The following is a 15,451-nucleotide window of genomic DNA, read 5'->3' as shown; positions in this document are numbered from 1 at the left end:
TCCGGCGATCCTTCCGCCTCAGCCTTCCGAGTAGCTGGAACTACAGGCATGTGCTACCACACCTGGCTATGAATAGGATGCTTGACTCAAGAGATAAGTCCTGCAAAAATATCTTTATAGTAGAATATGTTATCTTCTATAAATGGCCTGTTTAATGATCAAATCAAACAGCTGTGCTGGGAGGACTTGGGTTAATGAGGCCTAATTGCAGCTTTTCCCCCCATGCAAATTCATGAAAATGCCTGTTCGCTGATCCCAGGTGACAAATGGGTGTGTTGGGTTACAAGGCAGACAAAGTCGCGTCCCTCAGAATTACTGAGTTGTATGCTTCATTGGCCTGACGAGGTACAGCACTGGTTCACTAAACAAGCCTACTATGTGCCATGTATCATACTAGACTTCTGGGATACTGCAATGACTAAGACAGTCCCTACCCTTGAGGAGCTCAAGGATCTTCATGGAAAATAATTTTCATACACAAATGGCTTGGAGCTGTCTATCTGTTCAACTTTTTCTTTTTTTTTGAGTTGGAGTCTCACTCCGTTGCCCAGGCTGGAGTGCAGCGGCATACTCATGGCCACCCCAGTGTCGACCTGCTGGGCTCCAGCGATCCTTCTGCCTCAGTCTTCAAGTAGCTGGAACTACAGCCATGTGCTATCACGCACGGCTAATTTTTGATTTATAGTAGAGACGAGGTCTTGCCAAGTTGCCTGGGCTGGTCTTGAACCCACAGGCTCAGGCAATCCACTCACCTTGGCCTCCCAAAGTGCTGGGATGACAGACTGAGCCACCGAGCCCAGCCTCTGTTCAATTCTTAAACAATTTGTTCCCAGTCCCAGCTCTCTTAGCAAGGCTTTTTCATTACCTCATTTAATCTCACCATGAGTCAGTGATGTAGGTAGGACAGGGATACATGGGCAATGAGTTTGGACAACCTTGTCCACCAGGTTCTGTTACAAATTTACAGCAAGTCCCAGGTTTTCTATTAGCCCAAGCTGCTTCTACTGTCACAGTCACAGGCTTCTCCAAGAGTAGTGTGGCATTGTCAACTTCAATTTCCATTCCCTCTTTAAAATGATAAAACTAGGTCAGAAAAATCTGTAGGAAGAGGTGTGTCATAAAATCAAAGACAAGAAGGTCAGACTTGTTATCCTAGTGGTTTATAATCCAAAATTCTCTGGAGCTTGCTGAGATTAAGGTGGTTGTGTAGGGGAAATAAACAAACTAATTAAATACAGCAAGATCTTAAAGGATCCATATCCAGTCCATGGCCAGGTAAGTGCAAATGGGCAGTGGAGACCCGTGGCTAAGATTCCAAGCCAGGTGAGCCCAGTGGAGCTGGGGTTCTTGGAACTGTCTGCATCAACCTTGTGTTCCTTTGTTAGGAGCAGGCTGGAGCTAAGAAAAATGACTTAGGTACTTGGAAAATGGATGTCCTTTGGCAAGCGACATACGCTTCCAGTCAGCTGGCAAGGCAGTCAGCCTCCTTGGGAGGGTTTGTGTCCCACTACCCAGCCCCAGGGGTTCTGGGCTTAGCTGCCTGGGGAGCTTCCCAAAGGAGTGTAGGCTGCAAGGGCCAGAGATGGCAGTCAAAGCACACTGACTGAGGGAGAGAGTGGGCACTTGGCAGAGAGAAACTGGCGCGAGCAGGGATGCTTCTGAAAGCTTCATTATTTTTTTTTAAGTGGTTTGAATTTGGTAAAGAAATATCCTTGACCTTTGGGCAGGAGGAGTGTTGGAGCCAAAAATAGTATATCCTCACATATCACTGCTCTTTCTGTATCATGGCAGGGGCAGGGAAGGGAAGGAAATGAACAGAATCCCTTAGGTTGTCCCTTAGGCTAAAAAAGAGAATAGTGGCTCACTGGTTGGCTCAGGTTTGGAGGGGAAGGTGTCCTAGACCAGGGCAACAGGGGCTAGAGAGCTGGGTATCAATGTCTTGTGAGCAGAGGAGTGGGTGTAGGTGGTCATTGGACAGGAGGTCTTGGGGTCAATACATGGGAACTCTGAATGTGACTCTGGGGTACATATCCCGGTGGACTTATTTCTTTGGCTTCCCAGTACTCCCACCCATTGTCTCTGAAATCCCAATTTCCTTGGGATGTCTAACTCATGAAGTCCCACATCCTTCAGTAAGTTGCTCCGGGGGCAGCATGAACAGGGGTGGAGGTGTGGGTGGATCCTTGAGGCCTGCTAGGACAGGTTGGTCCTCAGAGTGAGCTGTGAAAGCTCGCAAGCCTGGTGCTCTCCAAGCCTGGTGTTGGGAGCAAAGGACTGATTTTACTGCCTAGTGACTCCTGCCTGGAATTTGTCAGTTCCCAGGCTCCAAAAGGCATGCTAGGCACCTTTGGTGCTGCAAGGGAGACTATCATGAGACTGGGAGGCCTGTGTCCTTCGAAGTCCATCATTGGGGATAATGTCACCCCAATGTCAGCTGCAAGGAACCCCGCTGGGGGCCTTGGGGAATCCCAACTTCCCTCCACCTGGGAGATACCGAGGGGTTATAGAGAGAAAGCCTATTTTGACATTGCTCCAGCACTTGTAACTTTTTTTTTTTTTGAGTTGGAGTCTCTGTCGCCCAGACTGGAGTGTAGTGGCACGCTCCTGGCCACCACAGCCTCGACCTGCTGGGTTCCGGCGATCCTTCTGCCACAGCCTTCCAAGTAGCCAGAATTATAGGCACGCGCTACCGTGCCCGGCTAATTTTTTATTTATTGCAGAGACAAGTTCTCGCCAAGTTGCCCGGACTGGTCTGGAACCGGCGGACTCAGGCAATCCACAAGCCTTGGCCTTCCAAAGTGCTGGGATTACAGGCTGAGCCACCGAGCCCGGCCAGCACTTGTAACTTTTAAAATCACTTTCCCTCAGGCCTCAATTCATTTATAGGTCAAATGAGGCACTTCTCACTGGGACCCAGTCTATTACTGCTGATCACTGCCTTCACTCTGTATCTGAGGGTCTCTCTCAGTCCCAGGGGGTGTAGTGAAACACAAGCTGGGTCTTGGGACCTGTGTTCCCATCTGAGCTCTGCTACTTAGAGCTGTGAGTCTTGGGCGAAGCCACTGTTTCAGTTTATTTTATTTTTCCATCTATAAAATGGGATGATAATACCTGCACAACCTAGACTGCACATGGTTATTGGAAGGTTCCCATGAGATCATGTGGGAAAGGGCTTTGTAAAAAGCAAAGTTATGTCTGGGTAAGCTGTATTATCATTAAATGGCAGCTGGAAACTGTAATTTGGCCCTGCCCTCTCATGCCAACTGCCTCTTTCAATGTTATGAGCAGCTCTTTTATGAAATTATCTTTGCCTGGCCTTGATGGACTCTATCTGAGGAGGAGGGGTCAGAGGGGCCTAATTTCTTCTTCCATTCCCTCTCGTCATCCTAGTGATATAACCCAGACCATACAGCAGGGTAGGCTTTGGCAAAACTGTCAGCTAGGGCAGCTCTCTGATTCTGCCCTTTTGGCTGTTGTTCCCACCAGTGAAACCCACTCTTAGAAGCTCCGCCGCCAGGCTCCTACGCTGGCCCCTTCTCTCTCCCGCTCACGGAGAGGCCTGGTACCTTCGGCGTCCCCGACCCTATTTCCCAGTCGCTGGGAGAAGTTTTGTGGGCCTTTTCGGGCTATTTCTGCCTCGGATGAGGGAAATGCGGAAACGGGTTCTCGGGGACCCTGAAAGGGCGTGTGATGTTCGGGGCGGCAGACCCGGGGACTTGGGGGGACCCGCCCAGCGGGACATTCTAGTGCCGGAATCGGCCCCCACCTGGTTCCCTCTCCTGCCCAGGAGAACTCGCGGCCCTCCTTTTCCCCCCAGCCAGGTTGTTGGCGAGTTAGACCTCCCAGCCTCACGGGGCTGCTGTGCGGCTGCGACGACGCTGGCGACTGCGGCGCCGCGGAGAAGACTGAGGGCTCGGGAGGCGGCGCCATGTGAGTTCGCACAGGGCCGGGCTGGGCCCGGGCGGACGATTACCGTATTTATCGAGGCCAGTGCCGGACCCTTGGGGGCGGGTCACTGCGGGCGCGTTACCGTATTTGCCGGGAGCCGCGCAGATCCTTTCCGGGAGTGGGAGCGCCGCCACTCAATTACGTATTTATCCAGGGCTGCGTGGTTCCGCGGGGGGCGCTGCGGGCGCGGGGAGTGGGTTGCATTCATTCCCTCAGGGAGCCAGGCTTGCAGCTGGGCGGGGTGGGTTGCGGCTGCAGGGTGGAGGCCTACGTGTTTTCGTGGGGGTGGGGTTGCGACGCAGAGTTTACCATATTTCTCCAGGGTTGCTCCAGTCGCAGGAGTTGGCAAGGTTGTGCGTGGGGTCGGGTGGGTGGGGTCAGCTATTTTGATTAATGCATCTATTTGATAAGAGCAACGTTGCGGGAGACTCGCTGTCTTTATGGGGGTGGGGAGAAGGGGCGCGGGAGTCGCTGCGGGAGAGTTACCGTATTTGCGTTGAGCAGCGCAGACTCGAGCAAAGAGCTGCCGCTTGAGACGGGAGAAGCAGGGGCTCAGCCTGGGCTGTGAGTGTGGCGTGGGATGGAAGAACTTGGGGGAGAGATAGGGGCCATGGCCTTGGACCCTCTTTGCGTGCGGGGCCTCGGTCAGAGGTATAGCTTGGGAGAACAGAGAGGTTGCCCAGTAACAGGGTCAGGCTGAGATTGGCCAAGGGGACTTTGATGGTCTGTCTTTGCAGATATCAGTGCAGCTGCCTGAGGAAAGACTTGTGGGTGGGGTCTATCACAAGTGATGCCTGTCCCTTCCCCAGGGTGAGTGCTGAATTCCACCCTGGCCTGAGGGTAGAGGAGACAGAGGAGGTGTCTCTGAGACCCTAATCTGCAGACAGATTGACTGAAGCTGGCAGTGTGGAGAAGGCCTTTGGGGAGGTTCGGTGGGACAGCAAGCTTCCCTAATGAGGATGGGGAGCAAGGAGGAAGCAGGTCTTAGGGCCCTGCAGGAGCCCAAGTTTTGGGGGGGGACATGGGGTGGTGGCTGTAGACAGCGCTCCTAGAGAAGTGGCCCTTTGGGAATGGATAGCTCTGTGATGGCCGGGATAGTGGTGGTGGTCTTGTGTGTGTGTGTGTGTCTGTGTTTTGAGGAGTGTTTAGTTGTTGAACAGCTAGTACATTGAAAGGAGCTTTCAACAGTGAGTCAGGAGACTCAAGGCCTAGTCCTGGCTCACCTTGCTGTGTGACCTTGGGCAAGTATATTGACCTTATTTTGCCTCAGTTTCCCCATCTCTAAAGTGGGGCTCATTAATCTTGCTCTGCCCTTTCTCAGGGCTGTTGTGAGGACAGTGGGAAACAATTTAAGAGAAATTCAGTACCCTGGGAAGAGGGTCCTTAGGAGAACCAGCAGGAAGGGAGCCAGGGCCTGGGGTGTTTGCTGAGCAAGTGTGTTGCTCAGCCTTGGAGCAGGCTTTGCTGTGGGGAAACCCAGAGGAATCCAGCAGAGACTGGGCCCCCTGGGGGCTCACACCCTGGTTCAGTGACTTGCAAACCTTTTAAAGGCAGGCTTCATTTTGACAAAGAACTGCTGCCAAAGAGAACGTTTAACTAAGGTCACTTTCAACTTTACAGGGTTTTGGTTTTGTTTCTTGTGAAACAAGAACCACTGGTGATCTCACCCTTCCCTCTGGGTTTGGGGTGCACCTCCCTTGCCCCCTCGCCTTAAGAATCTGGACTTATCCAGGTGAAAGATATCTTAAACTACTAGGAGTCCTGGACTATTACTCATCAGCATTTGCTCAATGTCTTGTGTGGCTGGCACGGTGCTTGGTGCTGGGGCTAAAACATGGCAGCTCCGTCCTTAAGTGTTGTGGGGGGTTGGGAGAGGGCAGAGGCAGCGCCACTGACCCTCATGCGGTGTGATGTGTAAAAGGTCACAGGGTTGGGTCACAAGGTTTAAAGAGGGGCTGGAGGAGTCAAGGAAGGCTTCTGGGAGGAGGTGGCCCTTGAGAAGGGCCCGGAAAGAGGGCAGGCCTCCATGAGAAGGGCAGCAGTTCCCAGCAGGGGAACTTGGGCTTGAACCCAACTATAGAGGGGCAAACACTGGAGGTTGTGGGAGGTGAGCGTCCTCTGCCAGGCTGACCCCTGCCCGTCTCTCTGCTTCTGCCTCTGCAGGGACTGGTGATTGCAGCTGGAAGTTCCCATGACCGAGCTGGCGTCCTCGGGGGGCGGGTCCCCTGCGGGGGACGGGGAGGAGGGTCTGGGAGAGGAGCGAGGCCTGGTCATCCACCACCCTGCGGAGGAGCAGCCCCACCGCTGCCCGCTGTGCGGCCAGACCTTCTCGCAGCAGCCCAGCCTGGTGCGGCACCAGAAGGCGCACGCCGGGGCGGGCCGCGCGGCCGCCTTCGTGTGCCCCGAGTGCGGCAAGGCCTTCAGCGTCAAGCACAACCTCGAGGTGCACCAGCGCACACACACCGGGGAGCGGCCCTTCCCCTGCCCCGAGTGCGGCCGCTGTTTCAGCCTCAAGCAGAATCTGCTCACGCACCAGCGCATCCACAGCGGCGAGAAGCCGCACCAGTGCGCGCAGTGCGGCCGCTGCTTCCGCGAGCCGCGCTTCCTGCTCAACCATCAGCGCACCCACGCGCGCATGCCCGCGCCGCACCCGCGCCGCCCCGGCGTCTTCGGGGAGCGGCGACCCTACTTCTGCCCCCGCTGCGGCAAGAGCTTCGCGCGCGAGGGCTCGCTCAAGACCCACCAGCGCAGCCACGGCCACGCGCCCGAGGGCCAAGCGGCCCACTTAGGCCGCGTGCTATGATGCGTGCGGGGCCTGCTGCCCACGGCTGCTTCCTGTCCCGGAGACCGGTCTCGGACCCCCGGAGATGGCCCTGGGCTGCAGCGCCCTCTCTGGACGGGATCCCGGGAGAAGGTGTGGGCCACCACCAGACTCGGGCCGCCCCCTTGCATTCTTCCTTCAGGACCCTCCTGCTGGCTGCGCACAGCTGCTCTGGGCCCCTTCCCTGGTTCTCCTCCTCAGGTGCATCTGGCCTAGAGCAGGTGAGACTCTTGGGGATGGCTAAAGCCCCTCTCAGTCCAGGGCACGGAAGGGTGGTGGGCTGGGATAGGCCTTGCTGCTTCCTGCTGTCGGGTGGGGGTGGCCTGCGTGGTGGGGTGTACTGGGCTGTAGTCTCTTTTTGATAAGCTGCTTACCCGATCTTCACCCCCAGAATGAAAGAGTTGAAAGCGACTTGCAGTGGGCCACTTTCCACAATCCCCAGCCCCAGCCCCCCAGACCTCCTGGCTCCTGCACGCACTCTCTGGTGTCCTTGAGAAGTCATTTCACTTCATGTCTCAGTTTGCTCATCTGTGAGTTGGGGATAAAGATGAGGGACTCCTCCTCCTCTCTGGGATATTGTGAGGATGGTAGTTGATGCTACAGAACAGAGAGGATGAGGTCACTTATTTGCAGAGCTTTAGTTGACCTCCCCACCAGATGCTGCACTGGGCTCTCCAGAGGAGGCACAGATGAGAACCACAGGCCCTGTCAGCTCGGTGCTCACATTCAGTGTGTAGGATGTGGGCTATCGTTAGGGACAACCCATAAAGTGTTCTGGGACAAGAGCAAGGAGGGTAACCGGCTTCTCTGTGTCCACCCTGAGAAATTTGATGGCTTTAAACTAGGTCATAGGAACAAATAGAATTGTCCTAGGCAGAGCAAGCGTGTGAGAAAGATGTTTTTGAAGTGGGGTTCTGACTGCAGAGATTTAAATTTGCCCTACAACAGGGGTCTTCAACTGCCAGGCCATGGACCGGTACTGGTCCTTGGCCTGTTAGGAACCAGGCCACACAGCAGAAGGTTAGTGGGGATGAGTGGAGCTCTGCCTCCCGTCAAAACAGTGGCAGCAGTGGATTCTCATAGGCATGGGAACCCTTTTGTGAACTGTGCATGTGCGGGATCTAGGTTGCATGCTCCTTATGATAATCTAATGCCTGATGATCCCCCCATACCCCCACATCTGTGGAAAAATTGTCTTCCACGAAACCGGTCCCTGATGCCAAAAATGTTAGGGACAGCTGCCCTCCAAAAGGCGAGAGAACATCTGAGATTTTTAATGAGATGAGCACAGTGATCTCAGACCTGTGCATCAGAAGGAGAACCAGAGGCACTGTGAGGACAGATTGAAATGGGACGCGCAGGAGCCTCAAGGGTCTTGGGCTCATTTAGGCAAGCAAACGTGAGGCCCCCAGCTAAGAGACTTGATGAAGGTCACGCAGTGCGAAAGACTGGGGGGGGTGGGACCTGCCCCAGGACCTCTGATTCCAAGATGGTGCTCTGAGACATGGGCTTCCTCAGCCATCTGGCACACAAAGAAACAGACTGCCCAGGCTCGCCCTGCATCACAGTTAGTCCTCAGTGGTACAGTGGAAGTGGTACAGGGGCTTTATTTTGGATTCTGGATCCTAGGACCCTTAAGCTCTACTGCTAAAAATGGACAATGGAGCTGGGAGGACTTGGGAATGTGCCCAGGGACCATGTGATAGGAGCCAGAGCAAGGGCATTAGAGGTGGTAAAGGTGCGTGAAAAGGGCATGACATCTTCAGTGGTGGTTTGGGAGGAAGGAAGCTGGGCCTTCAAGGGGACCTGCACTCCCAGAGCCTTGCCCTGTGCCCAGTCCTATACTGGAGACTCATCCCTTTCCTCTGTCCCCTCCATCCTTCCTCAGTGCTGTGTGGCTCCTCAGGGGTTGATTGCCCTCTGACCATCACCCCCAGATGGCTGTTGCAACGTGGACTACTACTTGGTGGCAGAGATTAAGAGATTAAACAGGGACTTGGGGCATCTGGAGCCAGTCACCAAAATGCTCTGAACTCATGGTGTCTTATCTGTAAATGAGATTAATAATCTTTGCAGTGCTTGGTAGAGGACTGAGAGGACTCCCTCAAAGCCCTGGACAGATTCAGGGTGGGTCAGCTGATTTATCCCTTCCAGCCCCAGAGGGATGGCTGGGCAGGCCATGTCATTGCACAAGACCTGACCCTGATCTCTTTGTTTCTGTGAACAGATGCAGAGTGGGCAGGTCCTTATGACCTGGAAAGTGCAGGGCACATCTGAGCATAGAGACCAGGAATGGGGTTCCACGGGAGCCTGGCTGGCACTGCACCCTGGTATGAAGACACATCCCCTAAGAAGACCTGCCCAGGAGGTGCCCAGCGGTGACTTGTAGAAGTGGCAGGATGGAGCCTGGAATTGGAGGCAGATTCTGAGCCCTGGCGATGAACTCCCCAGGCCTGGTGGGAGTCACAGCCGGGGCAGACCTCATCCTGCTGCCTGGCCATAGGTCTCAGCTCTCCTGTGGCTGTACAACGATGCCAGTATGGAGAGCTGGCTTCTCTGCATCTGCCTGTTCCACCACTTGGCTAAAGTTCAGAGACAGGAAGTGACTGGTCTCAGCTGACACAGCAAGTTGGTGGCAGACCTGGCTCTGGCGGCCAAACCTTCCTCCAGATGTGAATGATACCTACAGGCTTCCTTTTCCTTTCTGAGCAGTGGTTCGTAACACTCTAGGGCCAGGAAACCCTTTGAAAAGCTGATGAAGGCTATGGACTTACACTCAAAAGCCCCAAGCAATTTCAGGAGCCCCTGGACTCCTTGAATGAAACCCAGCCTGGACTCCAGGCTAAGAACCTCAGCCCTGGGGGGGCTTCACCTGCTGCCCTTTCCTTATCTGTCCCTTTCCTCATCTGCCACTCACAGAGTCCTGAGTCAAGGCCACAGTACAAGTAGTGCACCACCTCGCTCCCTCTGGCCAAGTCTCCTTCCCTTGTTTAAGAATAAAGAATTCGGAGGAAGGGACCCTTTGAGTCAGTCCCTTCCCCCAGACCTGACAAATGATGCATCAGGTTTCTGGAACCTCATTTCCCTTCCCAGACGTTGGCGGAGGTTCCCTGGGCTGGATTTGCTCTGGTTTTGTGTTTCTTGTTCTGCCTGACTGGCTTCTGGTTTTCACAAAGAAGCCCTTTGCTCCCAGCCAAGGCTCTGATTTCACTGTGAGATCTTGGGGAAAGCTGGACTGCTATGGACACTGGTAGGGGTATGAATATAGTCGAGTCTGCCCCAGGGAGAAGGCGTCTTGCTTACACCAGCCAAGCCCAGAGAGTGGTGCCTCCTGCCTGACCAGGTGTTCAGCCTAGCCAGGCATCATATGTGAAGGCTGGGGAGGAAGAGGATGAGAGCCTCACGTCTGATGCCTGCAGTTCTGGACAGGAGAAGCCAGTGGAGGAGCCTTCTGTGTGTGTCAGTATAAGTGGAGGGGATGGGCCCCAGGCTGGCAGCAGGGCAAGGACTTCTCCCGTCTTCACACCTGAGCAGGTCAGCCTGGAGCCCACAGGTGCTCACCTGCCTCCCCAGAATGCACCGCCCATCAGAAAAGGGAAGCTGACCAGGACTGGGCTGGGTTTTGGTCAGGATCATCGGGAAGCGACCTGTGAATTCCTGCCCTGAGGTCTTGCTTGTTCTGTCTTCGATGCGGTTTGGCTCATGAGTTCTTACTGACCCCCTACCACATGCCTTGCCCTGGGATAGTAGAACTCTTAGGGGGAAGAACAGAGAACAAGAGGGCACTCCACACCCCTGGAGCTCCCACTCTGGCTCTGATCTTTGGCCAATCTAGAGGAAACCTCCACCGTACACCCCTTCTCTGCTAATCCTCTAGCCTGTGTCCTCCCTGCCCATAACTATGCTGTGCTTGTTCCTACCTCTGTGCCTTCCCTTGTGTTGCTCTGAATGTCCCTCTTCCTCTCCTCCCTGCTAAGCCCCTGTCCACCAGGACCTTGCTTCCTGAATCACCTAGCTCACCTTCCCTCATTCCTTCTCTAAACAGGACCTGTGCTAACACGTCTTCTTCCCTTCCCCTCAAGTAGTATGTGCTATCTTACGCTTCAGTTTCCTGTGTGTGTATGTGTGTGTGTGTGTGTGTGTGTGTGTGTGTGTCTTGAATCTCCATCTGGACTGTGAGGGGCAACATTTCTTCTTGAAACCCAACAGGGTCTAGCACAGGGCTGGGCTCATAACTCTCAGGAAACACTTGTCGACTGACAGATGCATCAAGTGCTGAAGGTTGTGGGGTGGCCGGTGATGGGAGGTATGAAGGGGAGCGGGTGTGTGAATTAACTAGTAGATGTGCTACTGGGCTGTGGGCTGGCTCCCCTGGGTCAGTAGTGGACATGGGAAGCCTCAGGCTTTTCCCAACTTGAGACAGTGGAAGCGGGAGGGAGCTCGCCCCCACCCCCTACGGTCAAGCAGGAGTGCACGTAAATGGTCATCCAGACTGGATATGTCTGTGGGTCCCTGACACCTGCCGGAGCTGACTGAGTGAAATAAATGTTCTCTCGACGTCAGCTGGTGTGAGGAGCGGCGCTTTGGAGCTTAGTGGGGAATGGGGTGGTGGCCTCTTTCTCTGCCCCCACCATTTCTTGAGGGGTTATGTTTCAAGGCAACGTGGTGGCCGAAGACCATAGAAGACACACATCAAGAGTCACAAGGAATTCACGTAGGCTTCCCTGCATCTACAGTGTGATGCTCTTTGGATTGGAGTCACAGATATCGGGGCCCCTTGAATCATACTATAGCTCCTGTGCTTGCTCAGTCCACAGTGAGGCCAGATCTGCTGAAGCTTTGGGGCGATTTCCACGTGGATCTGAGTGGTGGGCCGCTAAAGAGCCTGAGTCAGAAGACGAGGCCCCAGCGCCAGTCCATTGCCAACAGAAGGCCTTGGGCCAGTCACGCGTCTCTCTGGATGTTAGTCTTTTCATCTGAGACACAGGAAAATGTCACCGTCCCTGCTCCTCTCTTCCTCACGGGGTTGTGAGAATCAAATATATATATGTATAAATGATTCCAGTGCAAAACACATGTAGAGGCTCTACTGTAATCCCTATGGTTGTCCCAAGGGTAGAGCCTGAAGCCGACTGCCTCATGTCACTTCACAGCCTGCGAATCTTCTCCAGCAGAGTGCAGCCATCGGATGGCCCTGAGACTTTGGTAAGTATGCAACTTCCCTCCTGCTAATAGGGAGGGCCTGGGCTGGATCATGGCCAAAGCTCACTCCAGCACCTCGATCCCGTGCCTTGCTGTCGGACTCGGACTTGCTGTCGGCTGAGGAGGGTCCCAAGTGTAAGGAACTTAGACGACGCCTTTGAAACCTGGCTCTGTAGGGGGCGGGGGATGCTGGGGAGCGAATCAGGCAGGGCTGCTGTGTTCAACTCAAATTGGCTGATGCCAAAAAGAGGAACTATGGCCTCCTGTAACTGAAAAACGCAGTGACTTGACAGTGACAAGGACCCAGCCCCGCTCTCGCTCTCCTCATTCTCAGCTCACATGGCAGGAAGAGCCCCCCTGCCTGCCAACTGCGGTTCCTTTCTCCAGCTGATCTGAAGCAATGGCAGGCCTGACTATCATTGGTCTGACTTGGGTCAGTGCCTGTTACTAGACCTGTCATGGTAGCCAGGGCAGTGCAGGGCTCTAAATGGCCTGATCATACGCCTGCCGCCGAGGGACTGGGCTCCACGTGGAGTCTGTGGTCGGAGGGTGGGGAAAGGAAGAGGAAGACCAGAGACAAGAAGACGGGTAGATAGATTCCAGGTGGCAGAACAACACCCTTGCACTGAGGGCAGGTTAGGGGTCCCTGGACCAGTAGTGTCCCGGGAGCCTGTATTAACGTAAAATCTCCAGTCCTACCCCAGACTCTAATAAGAAACTGCATTTCATCAAGATCCCATGTAGTCTGTATGTGCTGCCCTGAGTCACTTTCCCACATCTCTCTGAGGAGGGCCTGTGAGCCAGACATTCCATCAGCCCTGCTGCCTAAGGGGAGGACAACCAAGTGGGGCTTCCTCTTAGGCAAGCTCCTGGGGTGTAGAGTCCTGATACCAACCACACTGGAGTCCTGATACCAACCACAGCCTGCTCCCCCACCCCTGTTCCAGGACTGGAGCATCCATCAAGAGGCCCATTCTGACCTGGGCTGGAATCCAGAACACAGTATAGGAGGAAAAGCCTAAGAAAAGGTCCAGTCCTGGGCAGAAAAGCAGGTGGCTTCCCCAGCATGGCTCCTCCACAGCTGGTCTGTCCACCCTTCCTTCCCCAGTTCCCATGTCCACCCTCCTTAGGGTCTCCTGCAAAACATCTGAGCCTCGCTCTCCTCATCATGCCCAAGTGGGAGGATGCACGCCGCGATGCTCTTGGGAGCCCCGCCCCATCTGTGATCCAGCTGTTGTGAGTTTTGGCTGCTGATGGCTCACAGCTGCCTAGTCTGGGAGTTTTGTCCAGGCCCCCAACCCTGGCAAATGATTGAGGGGCTGGTATGGGCTCTTTGGTGCAGCCTGTGCTCAGAGCTCCCTCGTGGGATCAGACTGGACTGAAGCTGGTCTCCAGTGGAGACCACATCACTGGCTTCTTTCACCGCCTGATGCTGTTTCTGGCCACTCTCTCTCTTTAGAACCCTTCTCCGACAAGCCTCACTTCCTCTTCCCTCAACAAGAATCCTCATCTCAGGCTCTGCTTCTAGGATCCCCAACCCAAGGCAAGGTCTTTGAAGGACACAGACCCAAAGCATCCTGCACACAGAAGAGATTGTGACTAGCATATTTGGCTGTCCTGTGTGATGCTGGGTTGCCTGTGAAGTACTGATGGACTATAGGAGACCGTCTCCTCCAGGCCAGAGGACTTAAATGCTGGTGTGGTAGCCCTCATCAGCTACGTCAAAGTCCCTTCCAATTGGAAACAAGGGACAAGAGTCTAATTCATGGGGTAAGGGTTGGGGCATAGTCTGACCATGATTTTGGCCAAGGGCCTTTCCATTTTGAGGCTCAGTTTCTGAAACATGAAATGAAAGGGGTGGTTCGGCTGGCCTCTGAGGTTTCTCTCAGGTGCTTCCCTGACTGCTTGTGTGAGGCTATTTTGGAGGGTGAGGAATACAGACCCACGTAGGCCAGAGACGGGCTGCGTGTCAAGGCCTCCTGGGATATAGGGAAGCCTCCACATCTGGCTTTGTGGCCAGGCCTCCTGAGTGGGCAGCAGAGGCCCCCAGGACAGAGTTCCTCTTCCCTGGGTCTCACCACCATTCCCGTGTTGCAGCCTTTGCTCCTTCCTACTGCTGCCACCATCTCTGCTCTGTAGCAGGTGCTGGGTGAACTGAAACTGGATTTTTTTTCCCTTTCAGCCAGAGAACTGCAGTTGCTAGCAGTTTCTGTCAGCAGACACAGAAGGTCACCTTAGAGCAGACCTTCTTTGTTTCTGGAAGGTCATCAGACCCTTTCTGTTAATCCAATGCGAAACAAATACCCACTGCTATTCTTGAACAAGCCTTGGACTTGGAAAGCCTTTCAAATGCAGATGTTCAGGCTGGTGTACTAGCTATTCTGGTTCACAATGATCATTGTAAAAAGGCTGTTGTAAGGCAGAGCAATGGGGGACAGGGCCTCTGGAACATGGGAAGTACCCGGATTCTCTCACTAGTGAGTTGCTGACCTGGGTCCTTCCCCGGGCACATGAAAACCTGCTAGGGGATGGCAGGGGCCCTGAGATTGGGCTCAAATGTGTGGGTTCAAGAGAACCTTTGCTCATAGGGCAACAGATACTGTGTCCATGTGTGGGGCAAGAGCAGCTCCTGGAGAGAGGGACATGATGGCGCACGAGGATTCCTGGGCGATGTGGGGAGGTGACAAGCAGCTTCCACCGTGTGTGAGCGCTCCCATACATTATGGTGGGGGAATGTGCGGGGCTCCTGGAGGAAAAATGAACTACGCATATTTGTGGGGACTAGGGAGGTGCTCAGTCTTTATTTGACCCTAAAAAGAAATGCATTTCAGGCTGGCCAAGCAGAACGTACTGGTCACTGCTCTCTCCACTGTGCTTCCTCGTGGTGCCTGCTGCCTCGTGGCTGATGCCTGTTCTTCTTTCTGCCACTGCTCTGGGCTTTGATGGGGTTCAGGACATGCTACCCCCAAATATGGTGCCTCCACATTTAAGAAAACAGCCGAAGTAGGAAGGTCTCTTTCGCCTTCCCCTCACCTGACTCCTCTGAAGCAGGCCATGGAAGAACTCTGACCTTTCTCGAAAGTAGGTCATGAGACCCTCGTTCCAGAGGGTTCCTCCCTATACCTGGAGGAAAGGGATGTCACACAGAGACTCCAAGAAGAATTCGAGCAAACAGACCTTGCTAAGTGTCCCCCTGTATATTAGCATTAGATCACACGATTTTGTCCTCCAATCACACTTTCTGCATGACTGTCTACAAAAACAGTTTTGCCCGTTTCTTTGGGTCTTTCCTTCCTTCCTTCTTTCCTTCTGCTCTGAGAGAGGGCATGTACTGATAGGCATTTTGGGCATCTTAGCTTGTCTAGTCATGACTCTGTAATTTTTCCCTCCTCAGAGCCCCTACTTTACTGCGCAAGCCTCTCACGTGGTAAATTATCCCACATGCCTCATGTCCACTTTTCTACTGTTTTCTGAAGATTT

At 54.1% G+C, this 15,451-nt stretch overlaps 1 protein-coding gene across 3 annotated transcripts; it reads left to right on the top strand.

Moving 5' to 3' along the window:
• The first annotated feature begins 3,767 nt into the window (after nucleotides 1-3,767).
• On the top strand, nucleotides 3,768-6,863 carry LOC110596184 (zinc finger and SCAN domain-containing protein 2-like). Of its 3 annotated transcripts, none has more exons than XM_021715421.1 (2): nucleotides 3,768-3,930; nucleotides 6,112-6,863. In XM_021715421.1, the coding sequence occupies exon 2, from the start codon at nucleotides 6,140-6,142 to the stop codon at nucleotides 6,749-6,751; it is 612 nt and encodes a 203-aa protein (XP_021571096.1). In that variant the 5' UTR covers nucleotides 3,768-3,930; nucleotides 6,112-6,139; the 3' UTR covers nucleotides 6,752-6,863. The 3 variants fall into 3 exon arrangements, with proteins under 3 accessions (XP_021571096.1, XP_021571095.1, XP_021571097.1); XM_021715420.1 differs by lacking the exon at nucleotides 3,768-3,930 and adding an exon at nucleotides 4,348-4,512; XM_021715422.1 differs by lacking the exon at nucleotides 3,768-3,930 and adding an exon at nucleotides 5,978-6,055.
• The last annotated feature ends 8,588 nt before the right edge of the window (nucleotides 6,864-15,451 follow it).

The sequence above is a fragment of the Carlito syrichta genome, unplaced genomic scaffold (assembly GCF_000164805.1).
Source record: "Carlito syrichta isolate Samal-C Ts95f unplaced genomic scaffold, Tarsius_syrichta-2.0.1 Scaffold307096, whole genome shotgun sequence".
NCBI classification, from domain to species: Eukaryota; Metazoa; Chordata; class Mammalia; order Primates; family Tarsiidae; genus Carlito; species Carlito syrichta.
Note: the sequence above shows the minus strand (reverse complement) of the source record. Positions and strands in the feature narration are given on the sequence as shown.